The 17,443-nt window shown below is 44.6% G+C and overlaps 1 protein-coding gene across 1 annotated transcript in view; it reads right to left on the bottom strand.

The window, feature by feature from the left end:
• The window catches only part of LOC141254942 (twisted gastrulation protein homolog 1-A-like), a 56,213-nt gene that overhangs the window by 33,689 nt on the left and 5,081 nt on the right, over positions 1-17,443 (bottom strand). The window contains exon 2 of the mRNA XM_073671054.1: positions 2,876-2,995. Within this exon, the coding sequence (XP_073527155.1) occupies positions 2,876-2,995 (120 nt within the window). The remainder of the gene's footprint in view (positions 1-2,875; positions 2,996-17,443) is intronic.

The following is a 17,443-nucleotide window of genomic DNA, read 5'->3' on the forward strand; positions in this document are numbered from 1 at the left end:
CTCCGACCAGGCGGAGGACCTCCAGTTGTCTCCTGAACCCTTCGGGGTGCTACCTGGTAGCGAAAGGACAGAGACTCTCCTATACTCTGTACCTGATACCTCGCTCGCTTCGTCCAGTGAGTCCAACCTAGTGTACTCCGAAGCAGAGGTTACTCCTGAGTCTCTACACCCCTCCGACCAGGCGGAGGACCTCCAGTTGTGTTCAGAATCCTTCGGGGTGCCACCTGGTGGTGAATGGACAGAGACTTTCCTATATCCTGGATCTGATACCTCGCTTGCTTCGTCCAGTGAGTCCGACCTAGTGTACTCTGAAGCAGAGGTTACCCGTGAGTCTCTACACCCCTCTGACCAGGCGGAGGACCGCCAGCTGTCTCCAGAACCCTTCGGGGTGCCACCTGGTGGTGAATGGACAGAGACTTTCCTATACTCGGTACCCGATACCTCGCCTGCTTCCTCCAGTGAGTCCGACCTAGTGTACTCTGAAGCAGTTGTTTTCTCTGAGCCTCTGCACTCTTCTGACCCGGCGGAGGACCTCCAGTTGTTTCCTGAATCCTCCGGGATACCACCAGATAACAAAGAGACAGTGACTTTTCCTCATTATGTACCTGATAACCCGTCTATTTCTTCCTGTGAGCTTGACAAGATGTACCTCGAAGCAGAGATTACCCTTAAGTCTCTGTCCCCCTCCAACCCAGTGAACGACTGGTCCTCGAATTCCCTGCGGAAGATTCTGGCAGGCCTGAAGAAGAGGGGGCGTAAGGGGGGAGGTACTGTAACATACCTGGCGGCGTCCTTGCATGGTGGTCCATCTCCCACTGTGCAAGAGGGCGCACTTGATCTCCTGTCCAGAATGTCTCTCTGGCTTCCCTCCATGCTGTCTGTTTGTGTCTGTTTCTGCTGCTTATGGGCGGCGCCCGATCACTTCCTGCCTTTTGTACCTGCTGTGGGTCACACCCCTTGTGCGTCCTCAGCCTATTGCTGTCTGTCACTTGGTATATAGCTCAGCAGCTCCCTTCTATCCCTGCCTGAGCATAGTGTTTCCTTCAGTGTGTGCTTGCACTCTGAAGGTGCCAGGTCCCGTCTCTTGTCTCCTGCTTTTTGTATCAGTTCCCGTGTCTGAACTGAGTCCTGTATGTCTCCTGCTTTGCGGTATCAGCTCCCGTGTCTGAACTGAGTCCTTTCTGTGTTCTCTTGTCTGTCCTGTCTGAACACGCTCCTAGCCTGTTCCTCCTGCTTTCTAGGGGCCGATTACCTAGACCCGTTCCTGTATCTTGTCTGACCTGTCTGAACTCGCTCCTAGCCTGTTCCTCCTGCCTTCTAGGGGCCGATTACCTAGACCCGTTCCTGTATCTTGTCTGACCTGTCTGAACTCGCTCCTAGCCTGTTCCTTCCGCCTTCTAGTGGCCGTTTTCCTAGACCCGCTCCTGTGTCTGGTCTGTCCTGTCTGAACACGCTCCTTGCCTGTTCGTTCCGCCTTCTAGTGGCCGATTTCCTTGACCCGCTCCTGTGTCTGGTCTGTCCTGTCTGAACACGCTCCTTGCCTGTTCGTTCCGCCTCTCTGGGGGCCGTATTCCCAGACCCGCTCCTGTATCCCTCTGCAGTGTCGGTCTCCTCCGTACACTCAGTTCCAGTCTGAACTCTCTCCTGTCCTTTACCTGTTTTGCCTCTATGTCCGTTCCCTTCCTTTTTCTGCAGAGTCTGAACTCGTACCTAACTCCTGCTTGTTGTCTCTGCAAGTACTGTGTGAGTATCTGGCTCTGTCTTTCCCTTCCTGTCTGTTCCGTGTGAACAGAGCCCTGTCCTCCCTGCTCAGCCTTGTCTGCACTCTAGCTGTGCTTGTCTTTACCCCCCTGCCTGCATACCCGCCTGCCTGCATACCAGTCGTGCCTGCCTATACCCATCAGTCTGTGTGCCAGCCTACCAGCCTGTTCCTGTATTCCCCTGTGTGGGTCAACAGCCGTGTCCGGGGTCTGTCCTGGAGTAGCACCTGGTCCCTCTGCTCGGTTCCTCCTTGGTGCACTGGCGTCGTATGCCGTCGTGCGACCCTGGTCGGATCGGGTGAATACCTAGTCACGCCCCTCCAGGCATTCACTCTCCGGCACGGTCCAGTGGAATCACTACCAATCACACGCACACGCCGCTTAGCCCGGGCGTGTGCATAACAGAAAATAAGCATGTGTATAACAAAACATGTGTAATTGTGATAATGGAGACATACTTCATTTTCTGGAATAATTACAAGGGTGCCAACACTTTCAGCCATGACTGTATATCCATATACATTTTGTTAATTATAAAACCAATGTAACACGCATAATACATGCACATTTCTGTGCTCATATCACATGTAAAGCGCAATGGAATAAATGGCGCTATAATAATAAATAAAAATAATAATATTCTGTGCTAATCAAGTCTGCATTTTTGGACATAATATGGATGCAGTAATATGCTTATTATGCCTCTGTAAAATTGGGCTAATAATGACTTTTGATGTAAAAGAATATTAATAATCTTTTTATTTATATAGCGCCAACATATTCTGCAGTGCTTTACAATTCTGACAATTTACAGATATTATCACTGTTCCCATTGGGGCTCACAATCTACATTCCCTATCAGTATGTCTTTGGAGTGTGGGAGGAAACCAGAGAACCTGGAGGAAACCCACGCAAACACAGGGAGAACATATAAACTCCCTGCAGATGTTGTCCTTGGTGGGATTTGAACCACTGAGCCACTGTGCTGCCCAAGTGGGAATAGTAGATATTGGAAGCTAGTTACCTGTCAAAAGTGTGCAAATGTAAAACTAGAATATTTAAGATTTCACAGAAAAACACAAGCAGTTGTTCATCCCTCTCACCCAGTATCTTACCTGCAGGAGACATTTGCTGACATCACTTGCACATAGAGCTTTGTTGCAACCAGCTACTGATGATATCAGAGTGCAGTAAGTAGTGGCCATTATCAGCCCTGTCAGATGCCATGATTTTACCTGCCCAAAATAAAACACATCATCACCAGCATAACTCCAGCAAAATGTAACTGTATACACATACGCTGTAACCATAACTACATTATATATACTATTAATTTTACTTGGAGCCACAACATGTATCCTTATGCAATAAATGAAAAGTATGCTAATTGGAGTGAAAGGCGTACATTGTGCTGATATTAATGCAGGTATTACTTCCTTTGTTACTTAAACTACCGGTCAAAAGTTTGGACATACCTGTTGTTCCTTGTTCTTATTGGAATGTGCATATTGTAAATTTAGTCTGAAGGCAGCAAAAGAACATAAGTGGAAATAAGGAGTGAAGAAAAACATAGCAAACAAACCAGAATATGTATTAAATCTTAGATTTCTCAAAGTACCCTCCTTATATCTGATGACAGGTTTATATACCCTTGGATTTACCTTAAACAGCTTCATCAGGTAAACACTTGGAATGACTTTTAATAAACGGGTATGGCAATGTCAAGAGTACATTTGTGGAATCATTGGCCTTCAGAAAGTGTTGGTGACCATCAGGTCTGTTTTGCAGAGGCAGTGTTGGTACACAGTTCCAAACAGTGCTGAGCCATATTCCACAACTGTTCTCAGCCAGAATATGGAAAGAGTCACCCAACTAAGTAAAGAGATATGACAGTCCATAATTATTTTAGGTAATGAAGGTCAGTCAATCTGGAAATTTTCTAAAATATTGTAAATTGTCTCTTCAGAGAGAAAGAGGACTAGAACTCTAGTGCCACCTACAGGAAGTAGCAATCCTAAAAGTCAATAGTGACCCTTTAACGAGCCTTATCACAAACTGACGAGGGGCAGTACCCCGAAACACAGTGTCTGCAAATTGAGTTTCTGGTATTGGCTTTCATCCTAAGATCTTGATGAATCAGGGCCATATAGTTTTCTGATGAGTCAGAATTTGAGACTTTTGGTACCAACCACAATGTCTTTGTGAGATGCAGAAAAGGTGAGCAGATGAATTGTTTCTACATGTGTGGTGTAGACCATGAATAATATGGATCACGAAGTGTGAAGCCACTTTGCTGCTGACATTGTAAGTGGATTATTTCAAATTCAAGGCACACTTACCCAGCATGGCTTTTATAGCATTCTGCAATGACATGCCATCTGGTTTGCTGTTAGTGTAGCCATTATTTATGTTGCAACAGGGCAATGACCAAAAACATTGTCTTACGCTGATATGTTTTTTTTTTTATTATTATTTTTCATTGTATTCTTTGATTGTCTCATTAATGGGCCATATAAAATCTATATGTATATTGCCACAGTGTTATCAATGTTACTTGTTTTATATGTACAGGGTGGGCCATTTATATGGATACACCTAAATTAAATGGGAATGGTTGGTGATATCAACTTCCTGTTTGTGGCACATTAGTATATGGGAGGGGGAAAACTTTTCCAGATGGGTGGTGACCATGGCGGCCATTTTGAAGTCGGCATTTTGGTCATTTTGTGATGTGTCACATGACCCTCTTCCCATTGAAAAAAATAAAGTTGGATCCAAAATGACCGACTTCAAAATGACCGCCATGATCACCACCCATCTGGAAAAGTTTTCCCCCTCCCATATACTAATGTGCCACAAACAGGAAGTTGATATCACCAACCATTCCCATTTAATTTAGGTGTATCCATATAAATGGCCCACCCTGTATATTCATTTCCTTTTTTTCCTAAACGCTATGTAATTACCAGAAAGTGTTACCTGAATGATTTTTCGTTTTTGACAAGTATTTTCTCTTGGAAAATATACACTGATTATGTATACATTTTCTTCTTTCTCCTGCATTATATAGTGTGTCATGAAGGTCCAGTTTATAGGACTGAAACGTCAACTATATTATTTGCATTGCCTTACAATAAAATTGGACGCTTTCTTTCTATTGGAGTGCCGAGTATATTTTTAATGTTAATGACCAAAAACACAACTGCAGACTATATAATGGCTATGTGAACAGGGAGAGAGATGGAGTTCGGCATCAGTTGACATGGCCTCTGCAATCATCTGACCTCAACCCAATTGACATAATTTGGGATGAGTTGGACTGCAGAGGGAAGGCAAATCAGCCATCAAGTGCTCATCCCCTATGGAACGCCATCAAGACTGTGAGAAAGCCATTCGTGCTGACTACTGAATTTGGTTGAGTGAATGCCAAGGTTGAATAATCATTGTCATCAGAGTAAAAAGGGAGAACTTTGGGGAATCCAAGGTTTAACACATATTCTGGTTCAACACTTGTTTCTTTACTCCTTTCCAAATGTGTTCTTTTATGGTTTTGCTGCCTTCAGTCTGAACCTACAATGTGCACATTCCAAGAAGAACAAAGAAAACCATTGCATGAACAAGTGATTTCAAACTTTTGGCCTGTATTATACCTTCCAACACGTTAACATCAGGTAGAGAATCATTAAGACTTGGTTCACACTTGAGCTTTTTTTAATGCTGCCATCACTGTTTCTGGAAACATGATTGAGAACATTTTAATTCACTAAGCCAATCAGGCTTTGTTTGAAAACTGGTATAAAATAGCATATTCCATGGTTGTGTTCTGAATGTAAGCCATAGCACAAATGTGAAAAGAACACCTTAAAGTGTCCTTTGTCTTTTCCATAAATGCTGCAGTTCACAAGAAGTTTGACATCCGTGTGGGGGTGTTAATATTAAAATACACTCATCATCATGGAAATTGCAACACCAATAAGTAAAAGTTGTGAAATTATGAAAATCACAGGATTTATAGAAATGTTAATGATGAAAAAATGGAACCCAAATTTTCAAAACATCTTGATCTATGTAGTAGCGAGTATGAGCACCACGCAAATAAATATACGCACTTATACACCTTGGCATGTTACCAATGAGGTTACTAATGGTTGTTTGACAAATGTTCTGCCACACTGAATGCACTGGCATGCAAATGAAGATCCACTGCTGCCAACTCCCTTTGCATTTTCGGGAAAATACGTCCCAGATGTGCTCAACTGGAGACAAGTCCAGAGATGCTGCAGGCCATGGTAGCATTTTCAGGCATGCAGACGGCTCACATTAGTACAAGAAACATACGGCTTGGCGCTGTCATGTTGAAAAACAGCACCTAGAACACTTTGGAGAAATGGCCGTATCACTGCTTTAATGTAAAACTGAGCTGTTAATGTACCTGTAAGAAAGACTAGAGGGGTCTGACTACCATACCTCATCCCACTGTACATCATAATTCTGGAAGCTGGACTTGAGTGATGTTCCCTCGTAGAGGCCTCTTCATGGTGTTGCTCACGTGGTCTCGTCAAATTCAAAGAATGGAGTGTAGTGATGCATTCTATACTGCAAGTGAAATTAGACTTTGCATACAAAGTATAAGGCTACAGGGTCTACACAAACCATCAGAAGGCGTTTTTACGACATTGTCTCCCTGACTTCTGGCTAAATTCGTTTCATTGACCTCATGCCACCACTCTCAAATGTGCAGCACAAGATGGCAATGTAGGCTGGCATGGAGGTCTATCCTTTTAAGTTTAGAGTTCCGCTTTTGTCTTGGATGCAATGATGTCCAGAGATTGGTTTTGAGACCATGTGGGTAAAGCCATGCAAAAGTCTTCGCGAGCGGAACATATAAGTGTCCTAGTAGCCTTTTTTAAAATGACAATTTCAGGTTGCATGTTGCTTGTGCTACTGCAGCGTCTCTGGACTTGTCTCCGATTGAGCACATCTGGAACGTCATTGTCACGCTGTCTCTGTATACTGGAGGTAGGGGGCCTAAGCTGACCCTAAGCTGGGGCCCTGACTAATCCCTCAACCTGGAGGTACTGTTAAAGGTACAGAGGTCCAGGCCGCCAGCGTAACCCCTACCTCCTGAGGATCCCTGCACCTAAGTAATCTAGTCCTGAGAAGGACCCCGATCACAACAAAAGAGGACAAGTAATAATATGCCCACACACAGTACTTAGACGAACGAGACAGTACAAGGGAAAAACCAAAACCACCTTGCATACAAAAACTACACAACTACAACAGAGGGAACACCAACGGGAAAGGAGATAAATGATAAAGCGAGGAAGGGAAAAAATACTCCAAATACACTTATCTCAGAAACTCCAAATACCACGATCCGCTCTGTAAGTCTGTATGAAATGCTTTCACCGACACTTCCCAAACAGACCAGCAGGCATTTGAAGGAGACTCACTACAGCAGCATTGATTGCAGCTGGGCGAGGCTGGACCTCGTCTAGCACAGAGAGAGAGAGAATTAACTCCCTCACTGCCGAAAACACAAAGCACCAAAAAGTCAGCTGCGAGAAGTCAGGCTGTGTAATCGTGACGATCTTCGTGGCGACACACCCGTGACAGTACCCCCCCTTCTACGAGGGGCCTCCGGACCCTCAGGGCCAGGTTTATCCGGGTGAGTCGTGTGGAAGGCCCGAACTAATCGGTCTGCGTTAATATCCGACGCAGGAACCCACATCCTCTCCTCAGGACCATACCCTTTCCAATGAACCAGGTACTGAAGGGACCGGCGATTAAAACGTGAATCGATGACCCTTGATACCTGGAACTCCAAGTTACCATTGACCACCACTGGAGGGGGAGGTAAAGGTGACGGTACCACCGGCGCCACATACCTCTTAAGCAACGATCTGTGGAACACGTTGTGAATTTTAAACGTAGGGGGGAGGTCAAGACGGAATGCCACCGGATTAATAATAGAACTGATTCTGTACGGCCCGATGAACCTGGGACCCAGTTTCCAGGAGGGAACCTTAAGTTTAATATTCCTGGTAGACAACCATACCCGATCGTTCACACTTAGGTCCGGACCAGACACTCTCCTCCTATCAGCAATACGTTTGTATCGGTTCCCCATAGTATTCAGATTCTTCAGCACCCCTCTCCATACTGAAGCGAGTGATGAGGAAAATCGTTCCTCCTCAGGAACCCCCGAAGAGCCCCCCCTACTGAAAGTACAAAACTGGGGGTGAAAACCATATGCCCCAAAAAACGGGGACTTACCAGTGGACTCGCTCCGCCTATTATTAAGAGCAAACTCTGCCAGAGGTAAGAAAGAAGCCCAGTCCTCCTGGTTCTCTGACACAAAACACCGGAGATATGTCTCCAAGCTCTGGTTCATACGTTCCGTCTGACCATTGGTCTGAGGGTGAAAAGCCGATGAGAATGACAAATGCATCCCCCGCCGTGCACAAAACGCCTTCCAGAACTTGGACACAAACTGAGACCCCCGATCAGACACCACATCGGAGGGTACCCCGTGAAGCCTCACAATCTCCCCAATGAACACCTGCGCAAGAGTTTTAGCATTAGGGAGAGCCGGAAGAGCGATAAAATGTGCCATCTTGCTGAACCTGTCCACTACAACGAGTATGACCGTTTTACCCGAAGACGGAGGGAGGTCCGTAATAAAGTCCATAGACAGATGAGTCCAAGGACGCTCCGGGATCTTCAAAGGTAAGAGGGCCCCAGACGGACGGGTATGTGAGGTCTTAGAGCACGCACAAACCCCACAGGACGCGACAAAAGTTACCACCTCCTTATGTAAGTTAGGCCACCAAAACCGACGCGAGAGGAGATCCACAGTTGCTTTACTCCCCGGGTGTCCTGCCAAAACTGAGTTATGGTGTGCCTCGATCACCTTTTGTCGCAACTGATCTGGAACAAACAGTCTCCCCGGAGGTCCAACAGGGGCGTCCCCCTGAGCCTCCAATACCTCCTCCTCCAGCTCAGAGCATACTGCCGAAACCACCACCCCCTCCTGAAGGATAGGAATCGGGTCGTCCGTATTCCCGGCCCCAGGGAAACTGCGAGATAAGGCATCCGCCTTTACATTTTTTGACCCAGGACGATATGTAACGACAAAATTAAACCTGGTAAAAAACAATGACCACCTAGCTTGTCTGGGATTCAGACGTTTCGCGGACTCCAGATATAGCAGGTTCTTGTGATCGGTGATGACGGTGACCGGATGGACTGCCCCCTCCAAAAAATGGCGCCACTCCTCAAAAGCTAACTTAATGGCCAAGAGTTCCCTATTGCCGACATCGTAATTCCTCTCAGCGGACGACAATTTTTTAGAGAAAAAGGCGCACGGATGCCACTTACCAGGGGACGAACCTTGTGACAATACTGCTCCCACCCCTACCTCGGAAGCGTCTACCTCTACAATGAATGGCTGTGACGCATCAGGTTGAATGAGTATGGGTGCCGAGGCAAAACATTTTTCAAGCAGGAGAATGCTTGACAAGCCTTGTCAGACCACCTAGAAAAATCCGTCCCCTTTTTAGTCATGTCTGTGAGAGGCTTAACCATGGACGAGAAATTACGAATGAACTTCCGGTAATAATTAGCAAACCCCAGGAAACGTTGTAGTGCCTTAAGATTCTCTGGCCGATCCCACTCAAGAAAAGCCCGCACTTTCCCAGGGTCCATACGAAAACCGGACGCTGAAACCAGGAAGCCTAAAAACTGGAGTTCCTGTACGGCGAACACACACTTTTCCCATTTGGCATACAGTTTATTATCCCGCAAGATCTGTAACACCTGCCTAACGTGCTCCTGATGAGACACCAGATCCGGCGAGTAAATTAAGATATCATCCAGATATATGACAACAAACTGTCCCACCAGGCGGCGAAAAATGTCATTAACAAAGTGTTGGAACACCGCCGGGGCATTAGTCAGACCGAATGGCATGACAAGGTTCTCATAATGCCCCTCCGGAGTGTTAAACGCCGTCTTCCACTCATCCCCCTCCTTCATCCTAATCAGATTGTACGCCCCCCTGAGATCCAACTTAGAGAACCATTTGGCGCCCACGATCTGATTAAAGAGATCGGGAATAAGTGGGAGTGGATACGGATCTCGGACCGTAATCCGATTAAGTTCACGGAAATCCAGGCAAGGGCGTAGGCCTCCATCTTTCTTCTTAACAAAGAAGAACCCCGCAGCCACCGGTGAAGATGAAGGTCTAATATGCCCCTTAGCCAGACTTTCTGAAATATAATCCTTCATGGCCTGCCTCTCAGGACCAGAAAGGTTATACAACCTAGCTTTAGGTAACTTGGCCTCAGGGAGCAGTTTTACAGAACAGTCATACTCGCGATGAGGAGGTAGTTCCTGACACCCTTTCTCCGAGAATACATCCTCAAAGTCCGCCAGAAATGGAGGTAAGACCCAAGGAGTAACCGCACCGATGACCGTGTTCATGCAGTTTTTATTACAGAATTTACTCCATTGGCTTATCTCTCTGGTTTGCCAATTAATAACCGGGTTATGCTTAGTTAACCAAGGAAGGCCCAACACTATAGGAGTGGGAAGACCCTCCAACACGTAGCAAGACAACAGTTCTTTATGTATCGCCCCCACTTGAAGTTTTACGTCATGCACAGCTTGCAAAAAACTTCCCTGACCGAGAGGCCTGGCATCGATCGAGAATATGGAGATGGGTTTAGCCAACTCACTCAATCGCATACCTTGAACCCGGGCAAACCGAGCATCAACCAGATTAGCCCCGGCCCCACTATCCAGAAGAACAGATATCCTCTCAGTTCTCGTACCCACCACCACCTCCGCCGGTACGAGAAACTGAGACGAACCTAGGGACGAAATACCTACTCCCAGATTGCCGTCCACCACACAACCTGGGATCAACAGTTTTCCGACGACTCTTCACTCTGCAAGGGACGGGATGGACACCCCCCAATAAAATGTCACTTTCTCCCGCAGAAGAAACACCTTCCTGTCTTATGGCGCACCACCGGTCCCCTCCCCCGAAATGATGTCCCTCCTAATTGCATAGGCTCCTCTGGACTGACCAGGGGAACCACCATATGAGGGGACCTTGTAGGAGGTGGAGTCATCACAGGGGGTCAAGTTATCCCGCACCTCTCCCGAAGCCGTCTGTCAACGCGAATAGCCAGGGCCATAGCGGCTTCCAGTGACGCGGGAGAGTCATACTGTGCCAACACATCCTGTAATTTGTCGGATAAACCTTGACAAAACTGGCTCCTAAGAGCCGGGTCATTCCACTGGGTGTCCGTGGCCCACCTACGGAACTCCGAACAGAATTCCTCCGCCGGACGATCTCCCTGCTGGATCCTACGTAACTTAGACTCAGCAAGGGAGATCCGATCTGGGTCATTATATACGAGTCCCAGAGCAGCGAAAAACCTATCCACTGACTGGAGAGCCGGGGAGCCCGGGGGAAGAGAGAACGCCCAAGATTGTGGGTCCCCTTGTAGGAGCGAGATGACAATTCCCACCCTTTGTTCTTCACTCCCCGATGACCGAGGCCGCAGCCGAAAGTACAATTTGCATGCCTCCCGGAAAACAAAAAACTTGTCCCGCCCCCCAGTGAACCTGTCAGGGAGAGCTACTTTAGGTTCTGGTCCGGCTTGCTCCTGAGGATGCAAAACCTTGGACCTAACGTCCGCCAGCTCCATGGACAAACTCTGCAACTGCCGAGCTAGACCGGCTACTGGATCCATGGTAGCTGGAGAAAAACTAAGTGGTCGGTGAAAATGTCACGCTGTCTCTGTATACTGGAGGTAGGGGGCCTAAGCTGACCCTAAGCTGGGGCCCTGACTAATCCCTCAACCTGGAGGTACTGTTAAAGGTACAGAGGTCCAGGCTGCCAGCGTAACCCCTACCTCCTGAGGATCCCTGCACCTAAGTAATCTAGTCCTGAGAAGGACCCCGATCACAACAAAAGAGGACAAGTAATAATATGCCCACACACAGTACTTAGACGAACGAGACAGTACAAGGGAAAAACCAAAACCACCTTGCATACAAAAACTACACAACTACAACAGAGGGAACACCAACGGGAAAGGAGATAAATGATAAAGCGAGGAAGGGAAAAAACACTCCAAATACACTTATCTCAGAAACTCCAAATACCACGATCCGCTCTGTAAGTCTGTATGAAATGCTTTCACCGACACTTCCCAAACAGACCAGCAGGCATTTGAAGGAGACTCACTACAGCAGCATTGATTGCAGCTGGGCGAGGCTGGACCTCGTCTAGCACAGAGAGAGAGAGAATTAACTCCCTCACTGCCGAAAACACAAAGCACCAAAAAGTCAGCTGCGAGAAGTCAGGCTGTGTAATCGTGACGATCTTCGTGGCGACACACCCGTGACAGTCATTGGTCAACTATTGTAAAGGGAGCTGCCAGAAGCGGATCTTGATGATTTGCACACCCAAGTGCATTCAGCATGGCAGAATATTCCTCATGCAACTAATAATAACATCACTGATAGCAGCCAAGGCATGTAAGTGTGAATATTTCTGCGCATGGCACTCATACTTAATTCTGAATAAGTTCAGATGTTTAGTTAATTTTCTTTCACATGTCTGTTGATCCTGTGATTTTCATAATTTCATGACTTTTTCTTTGTGGTGTTGTAATTTTAATGATGAGAAGTTATGCATGAGAATTCTTGTCTTCTTGAGACTTTATTTTTTCATCTTTTAAATTATACATTCTTTGATAGAGGGATTGGCTCATGTTAACCCCATAAACACTAGCCCAATTTGAATCTTTTTTTCTTTTTTTATTGTGATATATCAAGTGCCGCAATACTTTTCATTTACAGTTGACATAGCTGTATGAGGGCTTTAAAAAAAAAAAAGAAATATTTCATAGGGCACCTTTTTTGGTTACATACGGTGAGGAAAATAAATATTTGATACACTGCCGATTTTGCAAGTTTTCCCACCTACAAAGAATGGAGAGGTCTGTAATTTTTATCGTAGCTACGCTTCAACTTTGAGAGAAAGAATCTAAAAATAAAAAAAAACAGAAAATCACATTGTATGATTTTTAAATAATTAAATAGCATTTTATTGCATGAAATAAGTATTTGATCACCTACCAACCAGCAAGAATTCTGGCTCTCACAGACCTGTTAGTTTTTCTTTAAGAAACCCTCCTACTTTGCACTCATTACCTGTATTAACTGCACCTGTCCACACACTCAATCAATCACACTCCAACGTCTCCACCATGGCCAAGACCAAAGACCTGTCTAAGGACACCAGGGACAAAATTGTAGACCTGCACAAGGCTGGGATGGGCTATAGGACAATAGGCAAGCAGCTTGTTGGGAAGGCAGCAACTGTTGGCATAATTATTAGAAAATGGAAGAAACACAAGATGACTTTCAATCTTCCTTGGACTGGGGCTCCATGCAAGATCTCGCCTCATGGGGTAAGGATGGTTCAGAGAAAGGTCAGAAATCAGCCTAGAACTACACGGAAGGACCTGGCCAATGACCTGAAGAGAGCTGGGACCATAGTCTTAAACATTACCGTTAGTAACCCACTACGCCGTCATGAATTAAAGTCCTGCAGGGCACGCAAGGTCCCCCTGCTCACGCCAGCACATGTCCAGGCCCGTTTGAAGTTCGCCAATGACCATCTGGATGATCCAGAGGAGGCATGGGAGAACATCATGTGGTCAGATGAGAGCACAATAGAACTTTTTGGTATCAACTCCACTCGCCGTGTTTGGAGGAAGAAGGATGAGTACAACCCCAAGAATATCATCCCAACTGTGAAGCATGGTGGGGGAAACATCATACTTTGGGGGTGCTTTTCTGCAATGGGGACAAGACAACTGCACCGTATTGAAGGGAGGATGGATGGGGTCATGTATCGTGAGATTTTGGCCAACAACCTCCTTCCCTCGGTAAGAGCATTGAAGATGGGTTGTGGCTGGGTTTTCCAGCATGACAATGACCCGAAACACACAGCCAGTGCAGCTAAGGAGTGATTCTGTAAGAAGCATTTCAAGGTACTGGAATGGCCTAGCCAGTCTCTAGACCAGAAACCAAAAGAAAATCTTTGGAGGGAACTGAAACTCAATGTTGCCCAGTAACAGCCCTGAAACCTGAAAGATCTGGAGAAGATCTGTATGAGGGAGTGGGCCAAAATCCCTGCTGTAGTGTGTGCAAACTTGGTTAAGAACTACAGGAAACGTCTGACCTCTGTAATTGCAAACAAAGGTTTCTGTACCAAATATTACGTTTGGTTTTTCTCTTGTATCAAATACTTGCAACAAAATGCAATTTATATATTTAAAAATCATACAATGTGATTTTCTGGTTTTTATTTTTATATTCTGTCTCTCACAGTTGAAGTGTACTTACGTTAAAAATTACAGATCTCTCCATTACTTGTAGGTGGGAAAACTTGCAAAATCAGCAGTGTATCAAATACTTATTTTCCCTACTGTATAGATTAGTGTTTAACTTTTATTATTGCTTTCTGTGGAAAAGTGAAAAAAAGATAACGATTAGACCAATGTTTTGTGTCATAAATTTTACATCATTCAACTAGTAGCTTATATATATATATTTAGGCCAGCTTCACACATCCAGCATTCACGGTTTAAGTCTGCTTAGTTTTAGTCAGGAGAACCCAAGCCAGTCCGCACATCATGTTCCATACTTTGATTGTGAATTTTGGATGTATGAAGCTGGTCATATTTTGCAGATCTCTAGAATTAAGCAATACCAAGCTTTGTGTCACTATCTTCTGAGATTATTAACTTTTTATCATCAACAAAAATTATGTGAGGGTCTGTTTTTTTGAGATCGTATTGACCTTTTCATTAGTACTATTTTGGAATACATACAATTTTGATTCTTATTTTATTTTTGGCGGGAGGCGAGATGTACAAACAGTTGCATTTTAGGCATTGTTTTTTAGATTTTTTCTTTCAGCATTGACTATAGGCCCCCATAAACATTAGACTAATGTCGGCTGAACCCGCTGAAATCAACTTGTTCATCCGACAGTCTAGCGTTTATGGAGGCCCCCTGATAGATGATGTCAGGGAAGATAAGGATCCGGCTTGTCCTTTTTTCGGACTGACAATCCTTTTGCTCTCTAAGAGATAAGATGGCACCATGGATGTTTGGTAGTGGCTCTCTCATAGAGAAAACAGTAGCGTGGCAAAGCAAGTAATCCTGTGTATAAGGCCCCGTGCACACATTGAGTATTTGGTGAGTTTTTACCTCAGTATTTGTAAGCCAAAACCAAGAGGAGGGGAAAGGTATAATAGAAACACATCACCACTCCTGGTTTTGGCTTACAAATACTGAGGTAAAAAACTCACCAAATATCATCTCAGTCGCTCTGGCTCCATTCACTGTTTACAGGCGGACACCAGAAGAGCTGAAAGCAGCTGATTGTGGGGGTATCAGACAACCAATTTGGTATTGATCAGCTATACTAAGAATAAGTCATCAATATCTTTAACCAAATTTATATATTTTCTGTTCCACCAATGTTTCCATTGATGGAATGGTGTGAGGAAGCTAGATTATTTGGAGGTAGGTCAAGCAAAAACTACAATTTTGGCATTCACTGTGTGGCTTACATAATGTAATAATTTAATTGATTGAGTAGCCACAGATGCGGTTATACCAACAATATGATTTTTTTATTGGACTTTTACATAGTAAAGTATTTCGAATGGAAAAAGTCTTTGACTCGTTTAAAGTTATTTTTTTCTTTTTGTACTTCTATGGGACTTGAACCTAATTGAGCTTGATCACTAATACAATACAGTGCAAAACGGCATCGCAGTGTATTATACATAGCACTGACAGCTTTCCTATTAGACCCTGAGCTGCCCTGGTAGGGTGTAGTAAGAATAGTAAGATGGCAGCCATGGGGGATATTAACATGTCATGGATGTAGCTAGATATGACTGCAACTGTTTTAGAAATATATCTGCTGAGTATCACGCTGGGCTGGCTCCTACTGTGTCCACATCATGTACTGGACATAACGCTGCATCCACTGACATAAAGGCTCCAGAAGAGTGAATCTACATTTACAGTGAAGGAAATAAGTATTTGATCCCTTGCTGTTTTTGTAAGTTTGCCCACTGACAAAGACATGAACAGTCTATAATTTTAAGGGTAGGTTAATTTTAACATTGAGAGAAAGAATATCCCCCCCCCAAAAAAAAAATCAAGAAAATCACATTGTATAAATTACTTAAATTTATTTGCATTTTGCAGTGAGAAATAAGTACAGTTATATGAAAAAGTTTGGGCACCCCTATTAATCTTAAGCTTAATGTTTTTTTAAAAAATTGGTGTTTTTGCAACAGCTATTTCAGTTTGATATATGTAATAACTGTTGGACACAGTAATGTTTCTGCCTTGAAATGAGGTTTATTGTACTAACAGAAAATGTGCAATCTGCATTCAAACAAAATTTGACAGGTGCATAAGTATGGGCACCCTTATCATTTTCTTGTTTTAAATACTCCTACCTACTTTTTACTGACGTACTAAAGCAATTTTTTTGGTTTTGTAACCTCATTGAGCTTTGAACTTCATAGCCAGGTGTATGCAATCATGAGAAAAGCTACTTAAAGTGGCCACTTGCAAGTTGTTCTCCTGTTTGAATCTCCTCTGAAGAGTGGCATCATGGGCTCCTCAAAACAACTGTCAAATGATCTGAAAACAAAGATTATTCAACATAGTTGTTCAGAGGAAGGATACAAAAAGCTGTCTCAGAGATTTAACCTGTCAGTTTCCACTGTGAGGAACATAGTAAGGAAATGGAAGAACACAGGGACAGTTCTTGTTAAGGCCAGAAGTGGCAGGCCAAGAAAAACATCAGAAAGGCAGAGAAGAAGAATGGTGAGATCAGTCAAGGACAATCCTCAGACCACCTCCAGAGAGCTGCAGCATCAACTTGCTGCAGATGGTGTCACTGTGCATCGGTCAACTATACAACGCACTTTGCACAAGGAGAAGCTGTATGGGAGAGTGATGCGAAAGAAGCCGTTTCTGCAAGCACGCCACAAACAGAGTCGGCTGAGGTATGCAAAAGCACATTTGGAGAAGCCAATTTCTTTTTGGAAGAAGGTCCTGTGGACTGATGAAATCAAGATTGAGTTGTTTGGTCATACAAAAAGGCGTTATGCATGGCGGCAAAAAAACACAGCATTCCAAGAAAAACACTTGCTACCCACAGTAATATTTGGTGGAGGTTCCATCATGCTTTGGGGCTGTGTGGCCAATGCCGGCACCGGGAATCTTGTTAAAGTTGAGGGACGCATGGATTCCACTCAGTATCAGCAGATTCTTGACAATAATGTTCAAGAATCAGTGATAAAGTTGAAGTTACGCAGGGGATGGATCTTTCAGCGAGACAATGATCCAAAACACCGCTCCAAATCTACTCAGGCATTCATGCAGAGGAACAATTACAATGTTCTGGAATGGCCATCCCAGTCCCCAGACCTGAATATCATTGAACATCTGTGGGATCATTTGAAGAGGGCTGTCCATGCTCGACGACCATCAAACTTAACTGAACTGGAATTGTTTTGTAAAGAGGAATGGTCAAAAATACCTTCATCCAGGATCCA

Source organism: Phyllobates terribilis, unplaced genomic scaffold (genome assembly GCF_046119375.1).
Source record: "Phyllobates terribilis strain yellow unplaced genomic scaffold, ASM4611937v1 Scaffold_1__5_contigs__length_1240528914, whole genome shotgun sequence".
NCBI classification, from domain to species: domain Eukaryota; kingdom Metazoa; phylum Chordata; class Amphibia; order Anura; family Dendrobatidae; genus Phyllobates; species Phyllobates terribilis.